This window comes from Girardinichthys multiradiatus, chromosome Y (genome assembly GCF_021462225.1).
Source record: "Girardinichthys multiradiatus isolate DD_20200921_A chromosome Y, DD_fGirMul_XY1, whole genome shotgun sequence".
Taxonomy (NCBI): Eukaryota; Metazoa; Chordata; class Actinopteri; order Cyprinodontiformes; family Goodeidae; genus Girardinichthys; species Girardinichthys multiradiatus.
Genome location: NC_061818.1, coordinates 30,185,766 through 30,213,539, shown reverse-complemented (window position 1 = coordinate 30,213,539; position 27,774 = coordinate 30,185,766). Strand labels below are relative to the sequence as shown.

At 38.1% G+C, this 27,774-nt stretch overlaps 1 protein-coding gene across 1 annotated transcript in view; it reads left to right on the top strand.

Annotated features, from left to right (window-relative positions):
* LOC124864165 (transmembrane protein 184A-like) overlaps nucleotides 1-27,774 on the top strand; it is a 37,618-nt gene that overhangs the window by 4,377 nt on the left and 5,467 nt on the right. The window contains exons 4-9 of the mRNA XM_047358831.1: nucleotides 9,948-10,113; nucleotides 10,905-10,995; nucleotides 15,882-15,957; nucleotides 20,314-20,405; nucleotides 21,334-21,503; nucleotides 21,609-21,806. Coding sequence (XP_047214787.1) covers nucleotides 9,948-10,113; nucleotides 10,905-10,995; nucleotides 15,882-15,957; nucleotides 20,314-20,405; nucleotides 21,334-21,503; nucleotides 21,609-21,806 — 793 coding nt within the window. The remainder of the gene's footprint in view (nucleotides 1-9,947; nucleotides 10,114-10,904; nucleotides 10,996-15,881; nucleotides 15,958-20,313; nucleotides 20,406-21,333; nucleotides 21,504-21,608; nucleotides 21,807-27,774) is intronic.

Genomic DNA, 27,774 nt, shown 5'->3' with positions numbered 1-27,774 from the left:
GGCCGAGTACTTTCGCAAGGCACTGTCTAAATAAAATTTTCACAAGAGTCATTTGCCAGAACAACCAGTTTTTTTCTATAAGAGCTCAGCAGTAACGTTTTAAATGATACCAAGATCATCTCTGTAGATCAAAAATGTATACAGCTACAGCTTTTTGAACTCGAAACATTCGGGGTAATTTTTGTCCCTAAATTTACATTGAAACCTATGACTTAATGAGACCAAAATTACAAAAAATGCTGAATTTAACATTTTTCTTGAGATATTGCTGTGAACTTTTTAACGAGCGATCTTTGTTAAATGTTCTGCCCTTTAGTGGTTAGAATACATTTTCACCTAACTGACTTATCCAGTTCTTTTATTCAGCCAAAAGGCCATGTGTATTACTGTAGAGTTTATTTTCACCATTTTAGAACAGTGATAGAGAATACTCTGCTGTAAAACAAAGGCATTTTTTATTCAACCTCATTTATAAATCCAGAAATTAAAAATAGAAAATATGTTTTAACTTATGACAGGGAAAAATAAAACGTCAGTGAATGAGACTTTGAGTATGTTTTCTTTTATGTTATTAACAGGAATTTCTCAAAATTGAAACTTTATGACTCAGATATTAAGCTTTTTTAAAGTAACATACCTAATTATAGTATTTAAGCTCTCTTTGCTTAGAGTGGCAATTCAATCTAAAATGCATGTTTTTTAAGTGTGGGAGGAAGCCAGAGTACCCTGAGAAAACCCATGCATGCACAGGGAAAACCTGCAAACTCAATGCAGAAAGGCCCTGGCCATAATTCAAGCCCAGGACATACTTGCTATAAGGGAAAAGTACCACCATGCAAACCTTAAAGGAAATTAACAATTTAATATGATTTAATGAATTTACAATATAAAATCACATGCTTTAAGTCATCTTTAGCACATTATCTTTTTTTAAAGCAATATTCCCAGTTTAAGGTGGAATACATGATTTGGTGAGATGTGACTTCCAAGTCTGTACGTGTATATGGAACATGCATACATACATATTGCAAATGGTATTTGCTCGACCCTTTCAATCACTGAATTCAGGTGTTTCAACCACGTTCGTGGCCACAGGTGTATAAAATCCAGCACCTAGACATGCAGACTGCTTCTACAAACATTTGTAAAAGATTTGGTCCCTCCCGGGAACTCCGTGATTTCAAGCGTGGTACCCTGATAGGATGTCATCTGTCCACGTTGTAAAATTTCCTCACTACTAAATGTTCAACAGTGAACTGTTGGTAAAGTGATTAACAAAGTGGAAGTGATTGGGAAGGACAGCAACTCTGCCACAAAGCAGGCCACTTTACCAGCAGTAAAATCCCGGAGCTGCCACAGTGGATGATGAGGCACATATAGCTTTGAGATTGCCATCTTTTGCAGAACCAATAGCTACAGACCTCTAAACCTCTTGTCGCATTCAGATTAGTTCAGAACGGTGTGAAGATAGCATAATTGAATGGGTTTCCATGGCCAAGCAGCTGGGTCAAAGCCTCACATCAATAAGTCCAATGTAAAGCATCAGATGCTGTGATCTCTTACATGACAAATCATGTCTCTCTCTTTGGCAATCCAACATATTAGTCTGGGTTAGGCAGTTGCCAGCATTTTGTTCGACTGCATCGTGTCAAATGTGTTCGGTGCAGAGGGGATTATAGTGTAGGGCTGTTTTTTCAGGAGTTTAACCTCTGCCTTTTAGTTCCAATAAAAAGGAAAGGAGCATTCAAAGACATTTTGGAAAAATTTATCCTGCTAGCTTTGTAGAAACCGTTTTATGGGAGGGCTCCTTCCTGTTTTAGCATGACTGTGCACCAGTGCAGAAAGCAACGTCTAAAAAGACATGGATACTTTAGTTTTGTCATGGAAGAACTTGACTGGCCTGCACAGAGTCCGGACCTTAACCCAGTAGAGCACCTTTTGGAAACAATTAGACTGTTCATCTGGGCTTCTTGTCCAACATCAGTGTGAAACCTCGCAAATGCACTTCTAGAAGAATGGTTAAACATTCCCACAAACACACCTGTAAACCTCGTGGAAAGCCTTTGCAAAATAGTTTAAGCATAACCTCATTAAACTATAAACATTAAAGGTGGGATGACTCAAATGTGTGTTAAGGTAGGCCAGCAAGTTGGTTTCCGCAATATATTGTATTACATGTTGTAATTTATAAATGCGCATTAGAATGTATTATACATGTTAATTTCATTTACACAAACTGTATAGTGCATAATTATTAGTTTTTCTTTTTCATTTCCTCAAAGTTGTACCTATTTTATACACAAGAGGGACCTTAAATTATAATGGGAAAACAATTTTAGCTGATTACAATGAAACGGAAACACAGCAAGCCCTCTCTGCATGGCAGAGGACGATGGCCGAGAGAAATAAATGGTTTACCATGGACTACCTTTACCCGCTGCCATCTCATCACTGTTGTGAAATTAGCATTTCCTCATGTGAGCGAATGTTGCCCACTGTGCAGAGATGATAGCTTATCATTACGGTTTTATCATTTGCAGGAAACAAAAAGGAGTGCTGTGTTTTATCAGCAAGGAAATCAGTAGATACTGAGATAATGTTCACAGCTGTTTAAAGCTGTTTGAGCTTCTTGTTGTTTTCCAGTTCACATTTTTCTGTTGTTCGGTTATTGTTTAAAAAAAGAATAAGGAAAACATTGAATAACCATCCACACAGCATTTATGTAAAGCTTGTTAACATGTATTTGTATGCTGTGTTGTGGAAATAATTAATGAGTAATCTGTGCATCAGGGAAACACAACAACAGCAGCAGCAAGACCCTTGTTTTGGGATTTGTAACTCAATATTCTGCAAATTGGTTTCTATGTTTGCAATATAGTACACCAAACACTTGCTAGCAAGACATTTTAATTGAACAAATAAATAGCAAGTTTTCCGCTGGGGGAATAGTGATTTTGCAAAAGGCATCTCGTGTCACACTGGGGGAATAAAACGGTCTGTTGGACCAGAGTTATAATGCTGGCAGTGTTTTCATCCGACTTGGCTTTAGAGATTGGCTATAAACTACTAAATGTTCTTTCTGAATACTAAACAGTCATTGACCTAAGATCTTTTTGCTGTGATGTTGGCCATGCATTTCAAACTAGTATATAGGTATTTATCCAGATGGTCTTACTAGCTCCTTTGGAACTTGAAGCATCGGGTATCAAAAGTAGTAGATCGCACCCCCCCACCCCGCCCCATTTTAAGAAAATATATGGGAAGGTTCGTTTAGGTTATCTATGCTTGGACATTTTTGCACGTCCTGAAGTCAGCCGTCAGGTGAGACGTTTACAAAAATCAAGTTGGAAACAATTGCTTCTCTGTCGCCAGTGTTTTGCAGTCAGGAGGAACTCCGGTTCTGTTCTGGATTCTCAGCCAAATGGAGTCGATCCACACGAAGACTCATCACATTGTTAGTCTCACAGTGATCAGGATTTAATGAGCAGCCTTTAATTTAATCAAGCAACTTCTGTTCATGGGAATGCATTTTTTTTATATTTATTTAGGGAAAACAATCTGATTATTACAAGGGTTTGCAGTAAAGAAATGCAAAAAAAAAGAAAATGGCTTGCTAAATATGTAGCACTCTTGATATGCTACATATGTGCTCTATTATTTTTCCCCAAGTATGTGTAGATCCTAAACAAAACCATTGTTATAAATCTATAACCACTGCTAATTATTATAAACAACTGCTATTGAATTTTTACTTTAACTGGGCTGGGATTTGTTACCAGACTATGAAATAATATGAATGAACTTGTAACATTTTTATGTACTTGAGTTTCAAGCCGATTGTGTTCTAAAACAGCTTTTATTTGCTGTTAAATTTATTGTGGTATAAACATTTACAGGGATTGGACAATGAAACTGAAACACCTGTCATTTTAGTGTGGGAGGTTTCATGGCTAAATTGGACCATCCTGGTAGCCAGTCTTCATTGATTGCACATTGCACCAGTAAGAGCAGAGTGTGAAGGTTCAATTTGCAGGGTAAGAGCACAGTTTTGTCAAAAATATTGAAATGCACACAACATTATGGGTGACATACCAGAGTTCAAAAGATCAAAAGAGGACAAATTGTTGGTGCAGGTCTTGCTGGCGCATCTGTGACTAAAACAGCAAGTCTTTGTGATGTATCAAGAGCCACGGTATCCAGGGTAATGTCTGCATACCACCAAGAAGGATGAACCACATCCTACAGGATTAACTGTGGACGAAAGAGGAAGCTGTCTGAAAGGGATGTTTGGGTGCTAACCCGGATTGTATCCAAAAAAACATAAAACCACGGCTGCCCAAATCACGGCAGAATTAAATGTGCACCTCAACTCTCCTGTTTCCACCAGAACTGTCCGTCGGGAGCTCCACAGGGTCAATGTCCACGGCCGGGCTGCTATAGCCCAACCTTTGGTCACTCATGCCAATGCCAAACGTCGGTTTCAATGGTGCAAGGAGCGCAAATCTTGGGCTGTGGACAATGTGAAACATGTATTGTTCTCTGATGAGTCCACCTTTACTGTTTTCCCCACATCCGGGAGAGTTACGGTGTGGAGAAGCCCCAAAGAAAACGTACCACCCAGACTGTTGCATGCCCAGAGTGAAGCATGGGGGTGGATCAGTGATGGTTTGGGCTGCCATATCATGGCATTCCCTTGGCCCAATACTTGTGCTAGATGGGCGCGTCACTGCCAAGGACTACCGAACCATTCTTGAGGACCATGTGCATCCAATGGTTCAAACATTGTGTCCTGAAGGTGGTGCTATGTATCAGGATGACAATGCACCAATACACACAGCAAGACTGGTGAAAGATTGGTTTGATGAACATGGAATTGAAGTTGAACATCTCCCATGGCCTGCACAGTCACCAGATCTAAATATTATTGAGCCACTTTGGGGTGTTTTGGAGGAGCGAGCCAGGAAACGTTTTCCTCCACCAGTATCACGTAGTGACCTGGCCACTATCCTGCAAGAAGAATGGCTTAAAATCCCTCTGACCACTGTGCAGGACTTGTATATGTCATTCCCAAGACGAATTGACGCTGTATTGGCCGCAAAAGGAGGCCCTACACCATACTAATAAATTATTGTGGTCTAAAACCAGGTGTTTCAGTTTCATTGTCCAACCCCTGTAAGCGTTAACATTGTGGCTGTTTAATTTCCCTTAGTAAAAACAATAGTTTATAAATAACAAGATTTTTAAGAAGCAGTAGTCTCTAAAATTTACCTGAAACCCTGCTTATTCATATTAATTTTATATTTTCTTTTCTTTCACACATTATAATGTATGATACGTTATGTTTGAGTCTTGGTCTTTTTTTGCAAGTTAAATGCCAGTTTTAGCATTTTATTAGAATATATAAAATCAAAGGTTATTGTTAAAATTCATTTCTGCATTGCCTGCCATATGCTGTGCGTATTCCCCAAACAGGTCAGATGCACCACGTTCTGCTCATGGAGGTCAAAGGGCCCATGTGGTAGAGTCATTCTTGTTAGAAGTAAAGGTTAAAACCCTAATCGACCCCTGAAAACAGCATTGATATGCTGTATTATCTACATTTGTGTGTGAATTGACTCTGCTCAAAAAAATAAAGGGAACGCTCAAATAACACATCCTAGATCTGAATGAATGAAATATTCTCATTTAATACTTTGTTCTCTACAAGTTAAATGTGCTGACAACAAAATCACACAAAAATCATCAATGGAAATCAAATTTATTAACCAATGGAGGCCTGGATTTGGAGTCACACACAAAATTAAAGTGGAAAAACACACTAGAGGCTGATCCAACTTTGATGTAATGTCCTTTAAAACAAGTCAAAATGAGGCTCAGTATTGTGCGACCTCCAAGTGCCTGTATGACCTCCCTACAACGCCTGGGCATGCTCCTGATGAGACGCTGGATGGTCTCCTGAGGGATCTTCTCCCAGACCTGGACTAAAGCATCCGCCAACTCCTGGACAGTCTGTGGTGCAACCTGACGTTGGTGGATGGAGCGAGACATGATGTTCCAGATGTGCTCAATCGGATTCAGGTCTGGGAAACGGGCGGGCCAGTCCATAGCTTCAATGTCTTCATCTTGCAGGAACTGCTGACACACTCCAGCCACATGAGGTCTAGCATTGTCCTGCATTAGGAGGAACCCAGGGCCAACCACACCAGCATATGGTCTCACAAAGGGTCTGAGGATCTCATCTCGGTACCTAATGGCAGTCAGGCTACCTCTGGTGAGCACATGGAGGGCCATGTGGCCCTCCAAAGGAATGCCACCCCACACCATTACTGACCCACTGCCAAACCGGTCATGCTGAAGGATGTTGCAGGCAGCAGATCGCTGTCCACGGTGTCTCCAGACTCTGTCATGTCTGTCACATGTGCTCAGTGTGAACCTGCTTTCATCTGTGAAGAGCTCAGTGCGCCAGTGGCGAATTTGCCAATCCTGGTGTTCTCTGGCAAATGCCAAGCGTCCTGCACGGTGTTGGGCTGTGAGCACAACCTTCCATTTGTGGACGTCAGGCCCTCATACCATCCTCATGGAGTCGGTTACTAACAGTTTGTGCAGACACATGCACATTTGTGGCCTACTGGAGGTCATTTAGCAGGGCTCTGGCAGGGCTCCTCCTGTTCCTCCTTGCACAAAGGAGGAGGTAGCGGTCCTGCTGCTGGGTTGTTCCCGTCCTATGGCCTCCTCCACTTCTCCTGGTGTACTGGCCTGTCTCCTGGTAGCGCCTCCAGGCTCTGGACACTACGCTGACAGACACAGCAAACCTTCTTGCCACAGCTCGCATTGATGTGCCATCCTGGATGAGCTGCACTACCTGAGCCACTTGTGTGGGTTGTAGAGTCCGTCTCATGCTACCACGAGTGTGAAAGCACCACCAACATTCAAAAGTGACCAAAACATCAGCCAGAAAGCATAGGTACTGAGAAGTGGTCTGTGGTCCCCACCTGCAGAACCACTCCTTTATTGAGTGTGTCTTGCTAATCACCAAAGATTTCCCCCTGTTGTCTATTTGGTCGGGAGAGCCCACTTGTCCAGACGGGACATTTTTCTCCGGATACACGATGGACTCCTGGCAGAAGTGGAGGATTGTGTGTCTGTCGATAATGTCAGTCGAGGATGTGGAAGATGTGTATATAATTGGATGTTTGATATCAGGATTTCTGATTTTTGGAGTCAGCAGTTACCTGGCATATCGAGAAATTCGGAGAATGTCAGCAACTGTTCTGGCCATTGTAAGGCTGCCTGGCATGTGTGATGGGATCTTCAGAGCGATCAACACTCAGACTGAGATGTTACGTGAGCTGAATCCTTACACAGGATCGCAGGCAGGTTGCGGTTCCTGGACTCAGGGATGAAATGGGATAAATCTTGGAGAAAGTTGTTCGCTCGGATCTGGCAGAAAGACCAGGAATTTGGCTGTTTGGATTTGCCTATGAGAAGCACCAGTGAGACTCTCAAAGCTGACGGAAAATTAAGAGTCAGCCTAACCCAAATAAGTATTGTTTTTCTGAATCTGGCTCCCCTGCGCGGCCTTGATGGCTGGCTATCTTCAACCTCTCCTGGAAGTTATGTAAACATGACGCTCTGTTCCCTCTGCCCCCTCCCTTCCCTGAGGACACCTGTGGACCTGCTCAGAACTTTGTGGCCTGTTGATGAACATTCCAACGAATCATCAAGGACAATGGCCTCTGTGACAGTGCTTCATGGACTTACTTGCACACACTCACTTGCACACACACACATGCTCAAGATAAACATTTGCACTCCTCACACCACCTTCACCGTTCCCGGCATGATGTTGTTTTGTAAATTTGTTGCTTCTTTGTGCTGAGGTTTTTTGCAATCTCAAACTGTATCCTGCTAAGGATAAAGTGTGAAATATGATTTTTTTTTTCCTCTACTTACCTAATGTGGCCTCTTTTCTCATCTAGCAAGGGCAGCGCCTGTGAGTGGGCAGCAAAGCCTCGGTGACCCGTCCCCCCATTGTCTTGTGTCATGATGTATGTTTGGATGGGTTGTACTGGAATTCTAATTTCCCCTCGGGGATCAATAAAGTATCTTTGAATTGAATTTGAATTTCATTTGCACAACATCATGTGAAATTGATTGTCAATCAGTGTTTCTTCCTAAGTGGACAGTTTGATTTCACAGAAGTTTGATCCACTTGGAGTTATATTGTGTTTAAGTGTTCCCTTTATTTTTTTGAGCAGTGTACTTGGTGTAAACAAGGTGTGCCCTGCAAGTTTAGAGCAGGATTGTTGGAGAGGTTATTTAAACATGAGTTGAGTAATGTGTTTAGTCAAGACACCTTTGAAGCTGCATTTCATAGTAGCAGACAAACAGTGGGTGGAACTTAATCTGTCTATATAAGTTAGGCCTTTTGGATAAAATACAGAGCTCTGTGAATGTAACCATTGGTTAAATGTCCTAATCTTATGTTTGATAATGATGTAGTGCTAATTAACTGCAGAACATTTAGGAGCAGCTAAGTTGGTTACTAGCATTTTCATTGCGCTCTCTCAATGAAAGACAGTTCATAGATGTGTTGTGTTATCTGTATACATTAAATAAAACTTGACATCTGGCTCCTGAGTGCAGTGGAAAGCTGACATGGAAATGCGGCATCTAGTTTGCCAGTGGCTACAGGTATTTATTTGACTTAATCCAACAGAAGTTGCATTGATGGGAACACAACAGAAAGATGCACACAGATTTTCAATGAGTGGGGTGCTGACTTTTTCTTTATAGACGTTTTGACAGTGAGGTCTCATACAAAAACAGAGAGCCATAAATCATTTTAAAAAATCAATCAGAATCACTTAATTTAACCATTTATGTATGCAACATATAAAGGAAAGGAGTCCATTCTTTTTTAATCTCTTACAAAGTAAGAAATAAACAAAGGAAAATACAATCTTTGTGCATATAAGTGCACAAAGATTGTGCACATTAAAATATAATTAATTATTTCTATATGCAACTGATACCTTATGGTTAACCATTACATGTCAGTTTATTTCTCTTGGTAATTAAATATTTTGATAAAACTGACTGAATGGTTTACAAAAATATCACTGTTTTGGTTTTATAAAGTTTAGAAATACTTTTTGTTCCCTTTTTAATTTTGATTCTGACTTTTTTTGCAAAAGTCGATTCTTATCAATTATATCATGGTCCGTTATTGGTTCAAATTCTCTGAGCAGCCTCCTTTTGATAAATATTATTAGTCACTTAGCTACATTTTGTTATTTTAAAACTGAAGTAGATCATATAAAGGTACTTTAAATAATTGGTCAACAAAGCAGGTACGAAATGTGCCTAAGATTAGTACAAATGAATGCTCTGTATGAAAAGTCATGTAGCGTTGGCAAAAACATGTAAGGCTTCTTCAGGACTCAGAGCTGCACGATAGTCAAACAGCAAAGGAGCCAAGTTCAACCTCATTTTATGACTAATTATTAACACATCGCATCTTTTTTTAAATTTATTGACGCAGATGGAATACGTGAGATTAAATTAATACTTGGAATTAATAAACTGGATGGTGAGCTCCAGTTCAAAATAAAATGTAACCAACCTTGCATTAAATGGACAGGATTTCATCACAGTATCAGTTAATGATGCCAAGATTACTTGGTCCATGCTTATTGGAGCTAACCCTAGCTAAGACACTCTGATAAATGCTGCACATTTTCTACCTTATCTCCCAAGCGGTTTTTACAATGGTTTTCCGATTCATAAATGACGAGGTTCAATTTTATTGCCATACTTTTTTCCATGATCAGAAACAAAGTTCACTAGTTGTAAAATACCCAACTTAATTCCATGGTTTTGATACTAAACCTACTACATTCTTCTTTCTAACTGATGTCTTTTTATGTTCTGTGTTTTCATTCTAGATCTACACTCACCTTCGCTCCTACACTGTCCCCAATGAGCAGCGCTACATCATCCGCATACTGTTTATTGTACCAGTTTATGCCTTTGACTCTTGGCTCAGCCTCCTATTCATCAGCAATGACCAGTACTATGTGTATTTTGATTCCATTCGAGACTGTTATGAAGGTATGTATCACCACCAGTTATTGATCTACTTGATGGTGTCTGTTATATTTTTTTAACAGAGACTGGTGTTTCCTACCCTCATAAATGTTGTAGATGCCAGAAACAGAAAGACAAGAAGTCACTGAACTAGTTTTTCCTTTCTTCAGTCTTTGTTTTCATATCCGTAGGCCTCATTGTAGGAGGTATTAAATTTCTAGGAGGAGCATCCTTTTGTGGACTGTGACAGGCTATGCTTTTGGTAGTTTTGATACAGTGTGACTTTTAACACTGAAATCTAATATTGTACTGCTAAATTATAGATGTTTGAAGAATAAAATATGAAAGTACATTTTAAGTTGCAAAGATGATTACCATGCTGATTTAAATAAAAGTAATCTGTAAAAGGAGATTGAGCAGACTAGAAAATGTTTGATGGCCAGTATCGTGGATGCACCAGAAAGCAGTGACGCTAGAAAACCATTTGCAGTTGCAGCTAAAGTATAATAAACCTTCTCCAGGCTGGACACCATCTGCATTTGCTTAATTTAATCCTCCCTTAAATAGCAACAAAGGATTAAGAAGGGATTTTCGAGACACACAACCGTTGGAAAGGCCTTAATGTCAGGGCTGAACCATTCTTGTCCTAATCTATTATGTGGAACAAATTTTTTTTTTTTTTTATTTGTTATGTGGACATTTATTTCCATCTTAAATTATTTGACCTTCTTAGGGAAATAAGACTTGAAGGGGATGGAGGAAAACGTTCTTTGGTTGTCGGGTTAAAACTATTTTAAAACTTCTTTGTGTTTCAGCTTTTGTTATTTACAATTTCCTGAGCCTGTCCTTCGAGTATCTTGGAGGAGAGAGTGCAATCATGTCCGAGATTAGGGGGAAGCCCATACAGTGAGTACATCCACTGCTATTCTATAACTGAAATGCACATGTAATGTACAAACTGAATAATTTTACAAATTATTTGTTATATGCTAATTCAGGAACAATAAAAGCATTAGCTGGACTTGGGAAAGTTTTGCTATGGTTATATGAGCTGCAGAATTGTCTTTCTGGTTGTATATTAAAACTTTGTCCGAAATCCACTGTGAAAATCCTAGCAGTAAACAACTCTCACAGGTGGCATTTCTTTTTTTTTTTTTTTTTTCTTGGGAGCATTTGATATGGTCTTTAAAGTCTGTCCTTTCTGGCCAGAGGGCATGAGCTCTTTGCCAGGTTCTAAAGACAAATCTGACAATAATGTTGAGGTCCTTTTTAAGTATAAAGACTTGGAGTGCGTACTTCGTCAGAATCATTTGCTGTTCTGTGTTGTTTGAATGAGTCTTTGTAGAATTTCTAAAGATCTCCAATCTGTTTGGTCTCAAGTCAGCCCAGATAGGAATTTCCTGCAAATAAATTCACATTCAGTTATCCCACAGATTTGGAATATTGTGGCATATCTTTAGCTAAGGATTAAAGTGATAAGGAACTCTAAGTTTAATAGGATTTAAAAACTGGAATTACTGGATTTAAAGACTGGACTTCAACTGGAACAACTTTCGTAATGGACTGAAAGCCTTCGGAGGCGGGGTGGCTGTGACTCAGTGGAGAGAATAGTTGTGTTGCAATTTGGGAGTGTGGATGGGTGAATATGACTCGTAGTATAAAAGCACTTTTAGTGACCAGCTTGACTAAAACACTATATGCAATGGCTCTACAAACCTCTGTTAAAATGTCAGGTTTTTAAAACCTAAACTAAGATGATAAATATTTTTTAAACACTTTTTTTCTCATGAAATGTGACAATTATATCGTACAATACAACTGAAAAACAAACCCAGCAATAACCCAGTTTAAACAGCAGAAATGTGCACACCCTCAAATTAAAATTGATTTAACAATTTGTTATTTAACCTTGCAAAAGTTATCCAAATCTATTAGCCATTGGATTTACGGTCCTAAAGTTCAAGTTTAGGTTAATCATTTCTTTGCACATTTTGGTTTTAGAAGATTTGTGGGTTTTTTTTTTTTGGTTTTCTTTCTTTGGAGGAAAATAATTTTGTCTTTGAACTCCCTAGTCTAGACATTAAAAATACAGGGGATTGTTGTCACATCCAAAACAAAACTAGTACTTGTAGGAACTCCTTTGCTGTTAATGTTAGCCTTTTGGAAGCCTCCCTGACCAGTTTCTTACTGGTCTTTTTGTCAAAATTTGTAGAAAAGTTGTGTTTTTGTAATGTTCCCGTTTTTCTCTTTGCTTCAGTGTGTCACTGTGTAAATACAGGTATATAACTCCGTGGAACATTTTGTGTCCTTCTCCAGACTGATATCTTTGCACAATGAGATGATATTGATCCTTTATAACCTCTCTGCCAACTATGGCGTTAGCTAAAAGGTGCAAGTGGGCTAATGTCAAGAAAATTCTATTAGGACAGTTGTAGTTTATTTCAGAATAATCAGATTCATTATAAATGATTGTAAGTGTGAACTCTTAACACTGAATGTTGCAAATGAATCAGAACACACTTCAGTAAAGCATTAGTTGGTGTGCACACCTCTGCAACCAGGTTATGGCAGCTTTTTTACTTTTTATTAATTTTAGTTGAATTGTAAAGAAAAAAAATGTCACATGTACAAAAAGTTTTTAAATTATCTATCAGTCAAATTTGTTTACATCACTTGGCATTTTACCAAGGGTATGTGTATTTTGAGAGTTACTGTTGGTTGTATTCATTTACCATTGACCCTAAACAATATTACGGTATATTAATAATAATTGTTTACTAGGTTTGTCGTGGTTTCGATAAAATCATTACTAAACTAATTAATTAAGGATCAAAATCGAAATAAACTGACCCATGGCAGCAGCGCCGCAATCACAAAGTCACTCAGCCTCTGGCCTCCCTGCAGCCGTTCACTGGACCAAAACGATGAACTGCTGTTGGACATTTTAAACTCTAACAGGGCGGGGTACATCCTGGCAAAAAAAAACAAACACTGTATTTACTGTCTTTAGCCGACAAGGGAAACACAAAATGTTGTTCCAAGGAAATTTCCTTATAATTCCGATGGACAGGAAAAAAATGGAATGCCGAACGATGCCACATGCTAACTACGCTAACGCTACAACATTAATGTTTGAGAGCAACTTCAAATTCTTGATTGATTTTTATTTTGGTAGTAATACTTCCAAAGATTTCTGATGAGTTTAGTCCTTTTAGTGGAAATTTGTTTATTACTCACTCTCTGCAGCTTCTTTTCCACTTTTTTTTTTCCTGCCAGTAAAACTGGACATTAAATTAATGGATTTAAACCCTAAATGTTGTTTACAACTGGTAACACATGTTCATATATGCCTTTCTTATTGTAACAGCTGTCACAATCTAGATACTGAATTAATAATCAGTGAAAATTTAAACAAAGCAGTGTACCAAAACCAAAATTTTACAATTGTTTCATGCTTTCCCCCTTTTTTGTAAGCACACATGAGGTGTATACCATCTCGGCGTAATCCTCCAAGAGGAAGTTCAGAGGGTTTAGAATGTAGTTATTTCCCTTTTTATTGTAGCCAAAGGCTACATTTGTGCTACTCTGTATTTTATCAAGAGGTTCAGGTATACCTGTACAGGTCCTTCTCAAAACATTAGCATATTGTGATTAAGTTCATTATTTTCCATAATGTCATGATGAAAATTTAACATTCATATATTTTAGATTCATTGCACACTAACTGAAATATTTCAGGTCTTTTATTGTCTTAATACGGATGATTTTGGCATACAGCTCATGAAAACCCAAAATTCCTATCTCACAAAATTAGCATATCATTAAAAGGGTCTCTAAACAAGCTATGAACCTAATCATCTGAATCAACGAGTTAACTCTAAACACCTGCAAAAGATTCCTGAGGCCTTTAAAACTCCCAGCCTGGTTCATCACTCAAAACCCCAATCATGGGTAAGACTGCCGACCTGACTGCTGTCCAGAAGGCCACTATTGACACGCTCAAGTAAGAGGGTAAGACACAGAAAGAAATTTCTGAACGAATAGGCTGTTCCCAGAGTGCTGTATCAAGGCACCTCAGTGGGAAGTCTGTGGGAAGGAAAAAGTGTGGCAGAAAACGCTGCACAACGAGAAGAGGTGACCGGACCCTGAGGAAGATTGTGGAGAAGGGCCGATTCCAGACCTTGGGGGACCTGCGGAAGCAGTGGACTGAGTCTGGAGTAGAAACATCCAGAGCCACCGTGCACAGGCGTGTGCAGGAAATGGGCTACAGGTGCCGCATTCCCCAGACCTGGGCTACAGAGAAGCAGCACTGGACTGTTGCTCAGTGGTCCAAAGTACTTTTTTCGGATGAAAGCAAATTCTGCATGTCATTCGGAAATCAAGATGCCAGAGTCTGGAGGAAGACTGGGGAGAAGGAAATGCTAAAATGCCAGAAGTCCAGCCAGTGTCAAGTACCCACAGTCAGTGATGTTCTGGGGTGCCGTGTCAGCTGCTGGTGTTGGTCCACTGTGTTTTATCAAGGGCAGGGTCAATGCAGCTAGCTATCAGGAGATTTTGGAGCACTTCATGCTTCCATCTGCTGAAAAACTTTATGGAGTTTTCATGAGCTGTATGCCAAAATCATCCATATTAAGACAATAAAGGACCTGAAATATTTCAGTTAATGTGCAATGAATCTAAAATATATGAATATTAAATTTTCATCATTACATTATAGAAAATAATTAACTTTATCACAATATGCTAATTTTTTGAGAAGGACCTGTAAGGCTGACTTTGCAACTTGAATAAAGAAATTAGAGGTTTATTTGCACATCAGCCGACTAATTTGTCTTTGCAGGACTTGAAGATACAATGAAAACTTCAAGAAATATTAAAATGTATACATAAATGAAATAAATAAATGAATAACAATGCCTTTTTAATACATAGGTGTTGTAGCTTCTGTAGATCGTTGGTGTGTTTTGTTACTTGAATTTTATGTTATCAATGAGATCTTGTTGTCAGTCACAGTAAAATTTTTAAATGTGTGGGCTCTAATTAAGTATTGATTAAAATGGCCAGAGTTGTTTTAAGATCAAATTTAAACAGACACTATAGATGTGAATTTGGCAAATTAGACGCTGATTACTTGAGAGGATTTCCTAATTAGTGACTTTACAGTAAACAAACGGTATAGAATGATCAAAATGTATTCATTAAACACAGATCTGCAGAAGCAATATAAATATAAAGGGGGAAGTGATAATGTTACTTTGATCTTTGCAATGCTAAATGTTTATGTGCACCAATGTGATGCTATCTAGTGGCACCTGTATGAAGCAAGCCAAATTCAGATATTTCACTCCACAGTCCACATTGCTTAAAGGATTTATTGCATACATCCCAGTGACAAACTCCAGATCTTTCTATCACCCTTTCAGTAAAATCACAATTTCAATTTCACCATTGTTTTTTGACTTAAAACCATCCAAGACTTAAACAAAATAAATCCAAGTGCACTTTCATGACATAAAGACTAGTTCATGAACTTAAAGAAGAGGAACATAAGTGACTCTTCTGAACAAGAGCATAGAACAGTAATGGAGGGAGGTTTTGCAATTTTTGCTTTGGCAGATTATCAATATATCATATAACCTGTCCATATGTATTAAAATACTTATATAGTCTTTATTTTGTCACACATGTGCTCTGATTTATGTCACATTTTACTTTTTTTTTGCCTGCTCTCTGATAAGTAGGTTTCCTGTTTGGCATTGCAAAATAAGTATATCTTCTTGCTGTCTACACAGGTCGAGTTGTTTATATGGGACGTGTTGTCTGGGAGGAATGAGCTACTCCATTGGCTTTTTAAGATTCTGCAAACAGGTGAGCCTCATGACTCTCTTCTCTGCTCCAGAGATGATCCCTATGATCTCTGAAATAAACTCGCTTATACTGAAAATTAGAATAAAAACGATAAAAATGAAAATTAGAATAAAAAAAATAAATAAAACCCCTGAGCTGTTAATTCAAGCCTCCAGACTGCTTACAATTGGCAGGTGCTGTAATTGGATGTTCTGTGGATTTAAAAACATCGAAAAATGGAAAACAAAAGCAGGTGAGGGTGGGTGATGGTATAATGATGTACACAGAGAGCCGTCTCTGTGTCTTGGGATGCTGCACAGGCTTCCTCTGTAACACTGATGGATATTAGAACTGAGAGATGTCTTCAGAACAAAATGCATGGTGAAAAGGACTGTTTTTCACCCACAAGCAAATGACAAACTCTGTGCATTGACAATGTTATATAAACAGGTTTTAAATTAAAAATCTTTTCTCTCTAATGGCACAACTGAAAAGGATTTTTCTCTAATAGAGAAATTTGGAATACCTAAAATTTAATGATGGCACAAATAAATCAGTCAGTTTTCTTGGAATTTGAGTAAACTTTGAATGTGAAAAATGTTGTCTTAGTGTAGTTTGAAACACATTATTCTGCTTTTGAAGTCACAATTGTCACTGCTGTTTCTCAAAGGACTTAAGAAATTAATAAATTTAACACTTTAGTGATATTAATAAATGCTGATTTGCCCATCAGGACCAATGTGAATGGTTTCAGAATAACAATTTTGCCTTCCATATTACAGGTGTATCTAAATAAATTAGAATATCATCCAAGTTTATTTATTTCAGTAATTCGGGTCAAAAAGTGAAACTTGTACTATATAGGTGTAACTATACACCTGTCATTTTGATGATGGAAATGCTAATGGAAAACTAGAAATATAGATTATCAAAACATTGTAATATTACATGGGAACAATAAAATATCTATATTTTTAGCACAAAAAAGGAATGTGCAGCGTAATCATGGGCTATGAGTTGACAGTTGTCCGGCAAGCAGTCTTTGACACCCTCCACAATTAAAGATATTTTTTCGGCACTAGTGGCCTTTATTTTTCCATTTTTTGACAGTAGGTAGACAGGAAAGAGGGGTAGAGAGAGGGGGAGACATTCGGTAAATGTCGCCGGGTCTGGGACTCGAACCCGGGACAGCCGCCATTCGAGGACTGTAGCCTCTGTATATGGTCGCGCGCGAAAGTTGAGTGAGAGAAAAAGTCTGTTAGAAAAACATGCTCAAGCAGGAATAACTGCAGAAAAACCCATTCAAATATTTGAAGAAGAGCTACGCCAGTCCTTCATGAGCAACCACACACAGACATATCCAGTACATGATAAACAACTGTTGGATTCCTTGTGTTCATCCTGAACCAGAGATCTCAGAAGAGCCGAGGTTATGGAGAAAAAGGACACAAGTATTGATTGGTCATCTGTTCAGATGAAAATGAAGTTTGCATTTCAACTGGAAATCAGGGTCCTTACATTTGGAGGAATGGTGGAGAGGCACAAAATCCAGGTTGCTAGAGGTCCAGTGTCTTGTTTCCACAGCTGGTGATGATTTGGGGAGCCATGTCAGCCACTGGTGTTCGTCCACCTTGTTTTTATCAAGTTCAAAGTCAATGCAGCCGTCTACCTGGGAAGTTTAGCAGAAGGAACCATTGAGAGGTCTAAAGAGCTTTAGGACTATGCAGACTTCATTCTCTGTCTCTCTCATGTCACGCTGCATTGATGCAGTAAGTCATGCAGATTAAGTCTTTTTGTTTATTGGTGTTACTGGATTTTCTAATATTTTGAGGAAACTGAACTTTGGATTTTCATTGGCTGTAAGCCAGAATCATTAAAACTGACAGAAGTAAACACATGAGCTATATCACTGTGTGTGTAACAAACCTAAGAGCTTTCATTTGTGAATTGAGGGGTTAAAATAAATTAACTTTTAGATGATTCATTGAGAGGCACTTCTACTTACTTTACTAACTGAGCTCTTTTATACACCTGTTTTCAAACAGATAGGGTTGTAGCTTACATAAACAAAATGATACTGATGAGAACAAATCTTTTTAACAGTGCCTTAAAGCTAAACTCTATTAGCTCTATTAATTAAACCAGTCCAGCAGATCTGATTGGCCTTCTTCCCTGCTTTTTAAAGCGGGGGTTATAAACATGAGCAGTCTCTGAACTGGTAAACTGCCTCCTAATGACTCTAAATGGGAAATCACTGATATGGGAAAGAAGCTTGAAGTTAACTGTGGTTTTGATACGGGTGGGGATAGGATGCTCCTACATACTAAAGTGCTTTTTGACATTTCATTGAGAAATTATCATTATTGGATGCTTGAGGAAGACTTAATTACAATGTTATACAATTATGGTTGCCTCAGCTGATTTTACCTGGAAAAGAAATTAACTAAGGACTATATAACAAACATATAAAAAATATAATGTTGCATAGTCCCTGTAGAAGCAATTTCTTGGGGTGATAACCATGAAGAAATGTAACCTAAATTTCACAGCTTTACATAAAAGGTAATAAAAATTTAAGTTTTGCATCAACTCGAAGAAGATCCTAAATTAGGCATACATAATTGACATATCCTTCTACTGTTTTTCATGCAGTGATTTAACATGCAACGTAAGGTCGGATACAGCTGCAAAGAGTGCAAATTGCAATATTTTTGGGGGGGAGAAACCAGGAACTTGTTTTGTATTTTGAATGCTAAACATGTCAGCATTTTATATTGATATCTTTGCTTTGATAATTTTCAGTGCCATACTGGCCCTGGAGCAGATTTAGTGCAAATAATCACTGAAAGCTTCAAAGTAAATCAGTTTTTCTGCAGTATGAATATGGTTAACGGAAGTTTGTAAAGCACAGGAAAGTTTCCCTCTGACTAATTAAACTGAATGCTGTGGGCCTGTTGCTTTCATGTGAGACGGCCTCTGTTAGATTGGCTCATTCGCTCTTCAGTAGACAACACAAAAGACACGTTTCCTGCCATTTCGGAAGACTTGGATATATGGCTGTATTTTTCAGTCTTCAGGATCTGTTGTTCTCCTAAATCAAAATCACAACATCAGAATACCTGAGAAATGTTTTTTTTGTTAAATAATAAAAGAAACTTTTTTTTTCATTTTTTTATTAACATTTGCATATTAGGAAAATATTCATTTAATTGATATGTGGGTGTGCCTGTTAAATGTAGAGATATGTTAATTATTTAGGGCTAACTCATTGGTTTTTCAGGTTCATCTGTTCTAGACATTTTCCAACACACAGGAACTATGTTGCCCACTGCCAAGAAATGACCACATTATCTACTAAAAAATAGGCCTGTGCATAAACATTTACATATTTTGTGACTTTGAACGTAATTTCTTATATTTTTGTTTTAGCGAAATCTGAACTCATGTTTCAATATGATTGCATTAATCACCTCTTCATAGCAGTTTTTTGTTTTGAAACGGTCTAGATTTTAAAGGACCGTGTAGGATATGTGTTATATATGGGTGCTCTGGTCAGATAAGACCAAAATTCAGCTTTTTGGCTGATATTCAAAACACTTAGGAAGAAAACTAACACTACTACACTCTAAACACCTACCAGTCCCACTTTAACATATAGTGGTAGAATCATGCTGTGGAGTTGCTGTTGTTTAACAGGGACAGAAAGGGTGCCGCGATAAAATTATTTAGATCAAAATATGTTCATGTTGGAACAAGCTCAGTTAAAGTCGAGACCCAAATTCAACTGAGAAACTGTGGCAAGAGTTGAAAATTTATGTTCGTTGATAGTCTCTATGCTGTCTGACTGAGCTTAAGCTAATACTAAAAGACTATTCAGATTTTAAGTCCTCAAGGCTGGAATAGACATTTCTAAATTGACTTGATGCTGCAATTTCATCAAAATGTCGTTTTAAAAATATTGACTAAAGTAGACATAGTAGGAAATTAAATAGTAAAACAATTATTAAAGCATTATTTTTCTTCCGCTTTATAATTATCTGCTCTTTTGTGTTGGACTATCACATGAAGTTTGTAAACAGTGAAATTTGTTAAATGACAAAATAGGAATGTTGCATATGGATACTCTGAGAAACTACAAAACATTGTGTAAATATACAAATATGTTAAATTCCATAGTTGGTTAGTGTTAGACAAAGTACAATCAACATGTGTTGTTGTTTGTGATAATTGGAAAACTGCTTAATGTCATTGAGCAGTCCTAAACCTTTCCCAATCTCATTTGATGTCCAAACTGATTCAGATGTCCCCGTCCTCCTTGTTTGTGTCCTTGCTTGCTGTCTCTTGGTGTGCCATTCTGAGTTGTCATGTATCCTCCAGGTGACTCTCCAGTTCTGTGTTGTCAAACCCATCATGGCAGTCATCACAATCATCCTGCAGGCCTTCGGCAAATATCACGACGGAGATTTTAAGTGAGCAGCACCTCTTTTTGTATTTCATTCTCTTGTGTATCCTACTGATGCATGTCGTTTCCAGAGGGTTTGTTTGTGCTTCTGTGATCACAGAAACATTTTGGAAATGGAGATAGGCACATCGCCTCTCTGCAGGAAGCATAATAAAAATGGTTGAATTGAGCTCAAAGTTATGGGATCAAACTTAACAGCTATGTGCTGTTCCAGAATTCTGTTTATTGACCAAATAGATGATGTTGCAACTTCTGAATTGGAATGAAAGGTTATAATTAAATGGTGTACTTTAAAGTGGGATGGGTGGTTTAATTTTATACATTTACTTAAATACCATTTTATATAAAGGATAGGCATAAATTGCAATACTTAAGAGGTTTGGTAAAAGTTTTAAGGCCTCAGATGAGAGCAAACCACTTAACAGAATGAGTGTAATTCACAAAAAGTACACTTTAGCATATCTTTAGTGTTATATAATTTCTTTGTTGGATACTTTCTGATCCTTCTCAGCTCAGTGTCTCCATTTGAAGAGTCAGCTGTGACAACACTTGTTTTAAAATTACATAAAAGAAGCAGTCATCAGTGAGTGCTTCATATAGAAGTTTCTGGTTGGCTTTCTTCTTTGCTCTCATATCATCACAAAAGATATGCTTAATTCAACTCCTTCTCCTATTCATCCATATACTTCACAGCTCCTGAGCTCTGCTGAAAAACCGTGATGATTCACTCATTGTTTACTTATACTTTCAGCCACACATACACTGTTCTACATTCAAATATTAAGCACTGTCACAGCAGAATCTTCAGAGAGGCTCTATTGAAGCATTCAAATTTAGAAGTCCCCCTGTATATCTGATGCACTCATGAAATTACACCTATGCTTAAGCAAATGTTTAAATGAGGTTTGCTGTTGTCCCACTTCCTCTCACTGCAGTGTTAATGGAGGCTACCTGTACATCACAATCATCTACAACTTCTCAGTAAGCCTGTCCCTCTATGCGCTCTTCCTCTTCTACTTTGCCACTAGTGACCTGCTCAGACCGTATGAACCAGTGCTCAAATTTCTCACAATAAAATCTGTCATCTTTTTGTCTTTCTGGCAAGGTGAGTTCATCCCTCTTTTTATTTTTTTATTTTTAGATATATATCTGGCCACGGTCAGCACATAAAGCTACAAATTAACAGGGACAAATGTTGCTCTTTTCATAGGAATGGTGCTTGCTATCCTGGAACGGTGTGGCGTCATTCCCAATGCACTCTTCATCGAAGGACATGAAGTGGGTGCCGGCACAGTCGCAGCTGGCTGGCAGAACTTCATCATCTGCATTGAAATGTTCTTTGCTGCCATTGCGCTCCGATATGCCTTTACCTGCACCGTCTACCAGGAGAAGAAAAATGATGTGCCAGGTGAGCTCAGATAGTCGAGAAATCTGCCAAAATCGCCTTATATTATTGCAGCACTACCGTTGCCACAAGTAAAGTATCTTGATGTGTATTCAGGCTAATTGACCTTCTCACTTTTATAATGTTAAGTGTTTCTAATGACATTGCTTTGGTGGTCCCATTCTGATGGGCCAGTCACACTGACCTTTAACTCATAACTTGGCCTTTAAACCATTTTGTATAGTCACAGCATTCTCTAAAACATGACAGTTCATATTCATATTAACTGAAACTTTTATTTCTCAACATCTGATGTTGAAGGCAAAAACATTTGAAAGATTATACCTTGGGGTTTTTATTTGTATTTGTTTTGTTGTTGTTTTTTTCCTCTTTGTTAAGGCTGTGAGAAAAGACATTTGATGACATGCCCTGAGAACATGAAAAGACATCAGAAAATTTGAGATTCTGCCAAACGTCTCATCTGTTCCTAAATTATGTAAAAAATCTATTTCCACAAATGTTGAGAGGTGTTTGAAATGAACAGCACTGCTTGGATGCATGCCAAACGAATGGTGTGGGTGTCTGGATTGGAGCTTCAGCTAAATGTGTTTTATTTATTGAAAATGCATTGAAAGTAAACAAAAACCAGAATCTGAATGTGAAATCACTAAGAGTTGTTCGTTCCTTTAAAATCTGCAGTGCACAATACTGTGAAAAGATTTAAGGAGTATTTAGAAAACGGAAAGGTCAAGGCTGTTGGATGCAAAGGGGCCGCAAAGTCTTCAGGCACCAGTGTCATTTCATTGTGATTAATATGGTCTCACAGGCTCGAGGTTGCCTTGGAATACCATTGCCACTCAAAATCCACTGCTTCATTCGGGAAAGGTAACCTTTCTGTTATGAAAAAGTCATAAATCAGCTCTCAAGACACATGGGAATGACCTAATCTAAGATGGACACAAAGATGGTGGATGCATGTTGTTCAAAGGAGTCATTGATTTGTTTTGCTTTGGGGGAAAAAGCAAAACAAATCAAGTGGGAAAGATTATTTAAGCTGTTATCAATGAATGCAAGTTGTAGCATCTGTAATGGGTGACTTGGGAGCCTTATGTAGCAAACTGACATTCAGGGGGCATTCCAGTCTTCAGTCGTACATGAAATCTTCCCTGATTTTAATACTATGTTGGATCCTAAAACTTTAATATTTAAATTATATTGAGTTTATTCATATAACGCTAGTTCAAAACTAAAGTCATCTCAAAATTCTTTACACAGCTGATCCAGTTAATATCTAATTGAATACAAGTTTGAAATGCAGTTTACATTAATCCAATTCATTCCAGTACAATCCAGTCAATTTCAGTCGTAAATAAAAATGTCCTGATCTACACAATGTTTAACTTTTTTTGGCTTAATAATTTCCACACTCATACTCTCCTTAGTTAAAAACCCTTTTTCCACAGTATATTTTAAATATTTGGGTTGGCGGGTTGGGGTTGTCTTTTGCAGTTCATGCTGTTGCCGCTGCTTAATTTGATGTATAAAAGCCCCAAGATATAGTAAACGTAGCATTTATGCCAATGTTTGTGTTGGAACATTTGAGATGCATACAATATCTGATGGTTATGCCATTTCATGGTCCCGTTCAGTGACTGTTTCTGTAGACCTCCTTCCGCACAGCTTACAACAGTGTGGCTTCATTAACATTGCGTACCTTGATTTGTTCAATGCTTTTTTTGTTGTGTACAAAAAGTTTATTTTACAATACCTTGCAAAGGTATTTAATACAACAACCACAAAAATGCTTTTTTATTGGGATTGTGATAAACCAATAAGAAGCAAATCAATTGTGAAGTAAAAGAACATAAAGTGTTTTGAAAGATTTGTACAAAGTTGAGGTGCGACATGTATATTTATTCAAGCTCGATAAGCCAATACTTTGTAGAACCGCGTTTCTCAGCAATTACAGCTCCGAGTCATTTAGAGAATATCTATACCAGCTTAACACATCTAGAGATGGAAAATCTGAATAATGTTTCTTGGAAAATTGCTCATGTTCATTCAGATTGGTTGTAATGTCCTTGATTAGCAATTTTAGGTTTTGCCACAGAGTTTTTGGCCATTCTAAAAAGGCATATTGGTCCAATATGCTTTGAGCTAAACCATGCCATTGCTACTCTGACTGTATGTCTAGTGTTATTGTTCTGCTGGATGGTGAATCTCTGCCCCAAGGCTCAAGTCTTTCAATGCTTTGTTTTTAGCTTAATTTAGCGTTTTATTATCTCTGACCAGCTTGTCTCTCTACTGAAGAAGAGCATCTCCATAGCATGATGCTGCCTCTACCAAGTGGCACCATGGGGACGATGTTTTCCAAAGGACTGGGCACTGTCAATTTTCCGTCAAACACAGCACACAGCGCCTTGCTTCTTAGACAGAAAGTTACATTTCGCTCTCATCGGACTAGAGCACCTTCTTTCACGTTTGCTAAGTCCCTTAAGTGACTTTTTGCAATCTGCAAACAAGACTTCCTATGGCTTTTTTTTGTTTTTTCTTGCCACTCTTGTTTGAATTAGTTGCATTGAATTTTATTTAGAGGTATGAAAAACAGGTGCTGAATACACATGGATGCCACTCTTCAGAAATGGATTAGCAACTGTAAACTGTAAAATCATGCATCATTCATTCTACTTCCCAATCATACACTGCTTTGTATTGGGTGATCTCCTAAAATCCCAATAAAATCCATGGTTTGTCGTGGTAATGTGAAGAAATGCAGAAAAAAAGCGGGTATTAATATTTCACTTTTGCAATGCACTGTAACAGAATTTTTAATATAAGAGCTATATAAAATATGAAGCTATTAAACTCATAGACTAAACACTGACATATGTAAGGAAAAGCACTGTTTTTAAATTCATTTCACGAGAATAAACCTTGAGAAGAAACTGGCTCACATACTAGAAGCCTAAGGGGAGCTAGGAGGAGGAAAGAAAGGGAGAAATGAAGCAAATTACCATCCAAGCTGAGCTCAACCAAAATGATGCATGAAAGAGAGAAATGGAGGCATGGTACATACAAGATTGACAGTGAATAAAATAAAGGGGGAAAATATCCAGCATTCAAGGTAGTAATTATGTAAACTCTTTGAAGGTGTACATTGTTCTCATAAAGATTACTGTTTTAATCCTATGAACAAGTTGTTATTACTGTCACTGCTAATTGTCAGTTATATTACAGCTGAGTGGGCTGACCTGACAATGACTATAGGACGTCTCAAAGCAGAGACGGATATTAGGCATGATGGTGTGGAAGGAATGGGTCGTTGAGACCAATGAATGCTCTGAAGGCTGGCCGGACCATCAGTCACAGATCAGGAACAAGCAGCTCTGGGGCCTGAGATGGTCAGTGACTGCACATTAGGATATCAAGCTTCAGTTTTCCAAACATTCTCAGTAAGGGACACAGAGGAGATGACAGAAAACCGAAGCACAGATCAAGAGGGTAAGGAGGAACAACCCAGTTAATAACAAAAATAAACTCATCATAAAATGGCCATGAAAAAAAAAAACAATTTTTTGTTGTTGTTGATCAGTCATAACTTAAAGCTACAGTAGGTAACTTTTGTAAAAAGTAGCATCTTCTGACAGTAGCACCTTAGGCATATTATCTGTGAAAAAAATCAAGCTCCTCTGGCTCCTCCTAGTGGTCCTACTGCCATTTGCAGAAATACACCGCTCCCAGTCAGAAACAACCAATCGGAAGCAGGAGGAATGTCTTAGCAGTGTCAGTCATGCTCTTGTACGAGCTGCTTTCACCCCTCCCCTGCACAACCCGCAGCGTCGTTCAAGCTCAAGATTGCTAGTGTGCTGCAGCTGTGCTAATGGTGCTGTGCTAACGATTTGAGGACCAAGTTTGTAGTCAAAGTATGGGCAGGCCATAGTGTAACACCAACACAATATGCTTGTATGGGTTACGTTTTTTTTTTTATATGGACCAGTTATCGCAAAGATATTAACAAAACTGACAACAGAAAATTAAGTTTGTCATAGGAGCCTGGGATGGAACAAGACAACCAGAGGAAGAAAAAAATAAATGCTCATCTGATTCAGAAATATATATTTAACTTAAATTACAACAAACAAATAATTAGACAGACACCAGATAAGTGTGTCAAGACAAGATTACATTAGACAAGTATCCAGTCATTCAATCAAAATGGTTCAGTTTGTAGTTATCCAACCTAAATATGAAAGTTCAGTTATTGTCCATGTTCTTTTAGTTAAGTTCCTTTTGGGGGGAAAAAAATCAGGACTCTCACAGTGTCCAAGGTCCCGAATCAAAAGGGAAAAATAAATAATCCTACCAGCTCGCCACTCTAGAAGAGGTTCAGGGAGTCCAAAAAAAAAACCTGACCTATAAACAAGGTCAAAATACATGCAATTAGCATCTGGAAAAAATACATTAGGTTACCGGTAACATCTCTAAATTGCATTCTGTACATACAGAAATTACAATAATAATTCAGAATTTCAAATGATTCAAAATTAATTCATTGATCATTGTATTCAAAATAAGCTGCGCAGCTAGATTCAATTAATTCAACAAAATACAGGCAGTAGCATAAAGCTAAAAGAAACCATGCATGCCGTAAGCGTTTCACTGACATTGCTACTAACATTAGCAGCATTAATATTTAAACAGTGTCAAAACATTTGCATGATTCCATAGAAATGCAGCCGAATTGTTAAACATTTGCCACAAACAAATATACGGTCATAATGTATGACCGTAACTAACTTTATGAACATAAATGTCTAAAAATAACTGTGTTCTGGACTTCTGTTCGCGAATGCGGAAGTAAAGCCATAACACAACCGGCATTAAAAATGAACTTCAGCAGAAAAGTTGACGACTTTACCCAACCGGTCTGAACAATCATATTGTAAAGTAACTTACCAATGAGTTTGGGAAGATTTACATAAGGTGTTAATCAGATTTCGTGTTGAATCAGTCATTTGTTTATTCCAACCATGCACAGCCAACAGCAAGGAGGACGTGACATCAGAACGGGGCGTACTCTGAGAGCGTTTCCCTTTATAACGGCGCCCCTGATAGCTGAACGGGCACTCAATTTAAGTAACATAGGTTACAATAGTCTATGTAAAGCATATTGATGATGTTTTGTCCCTACCAGTGAATGTGCCATAACTGTTTATCGTCCCTCATCGGTTTCCCTGCTTACTGTGCATTCACGGCAGGCTCCGCTTTGGAGGGAGGGTTGTAGCACAGCAGAGAGCATTTGGGAGGGACCTGTAATGTATGCTTGTTCAAATTTTCAGGCTAAGTATACAGTTTCAGAACTCCCTACTGCAGCTTTAAAGAATATATGATGGAGGGTTCAAAAGGTGTTACCAACAATTACGTTTCTGACTGTTCATCTGCTACATATTCCCACAGTTTTTCTATTCTGACAAGAAGCATTAAGATGTGAGAAATATTCAGACTCAAGAGCACAGCAAGTGGCTCAGGTCACATTGAGGTAGTAAATCAATAATGTGGGTGAGTGCAAGGCTATCTAAAGCTTTAAAACTAATTTATACAAGCTTATAACTATTTATTTTTTTTATTTTTTATCCAGCCAGTTTTGTATAGAAAAAAAGATTTCTTTAAACGGAGTCTCTGTTTGTGTCGCCCAGGTTGCAGAGGTATCCAGCATAATGGTTCTAATAGACAGAACAGATCAAATAAATTAGCAGACAAAAGTTGGGGGGGGATTTAAAGACACCATGTTTTAATTAGCATCTGTTATACAGGTCCTTCTCAAAATATTAGCATATTGTGATAAAGTTCATTATTTTCTATAATGTCATGATGAAAATTTAACATTCATATATTTTAGATTCATTGCACACTAACTGAAATATTTCAGGTCTTTTATTGTCTTAATACGGATGATTTCTGAACGAATAGGCTGTTCCCAGAGTGCTGTATC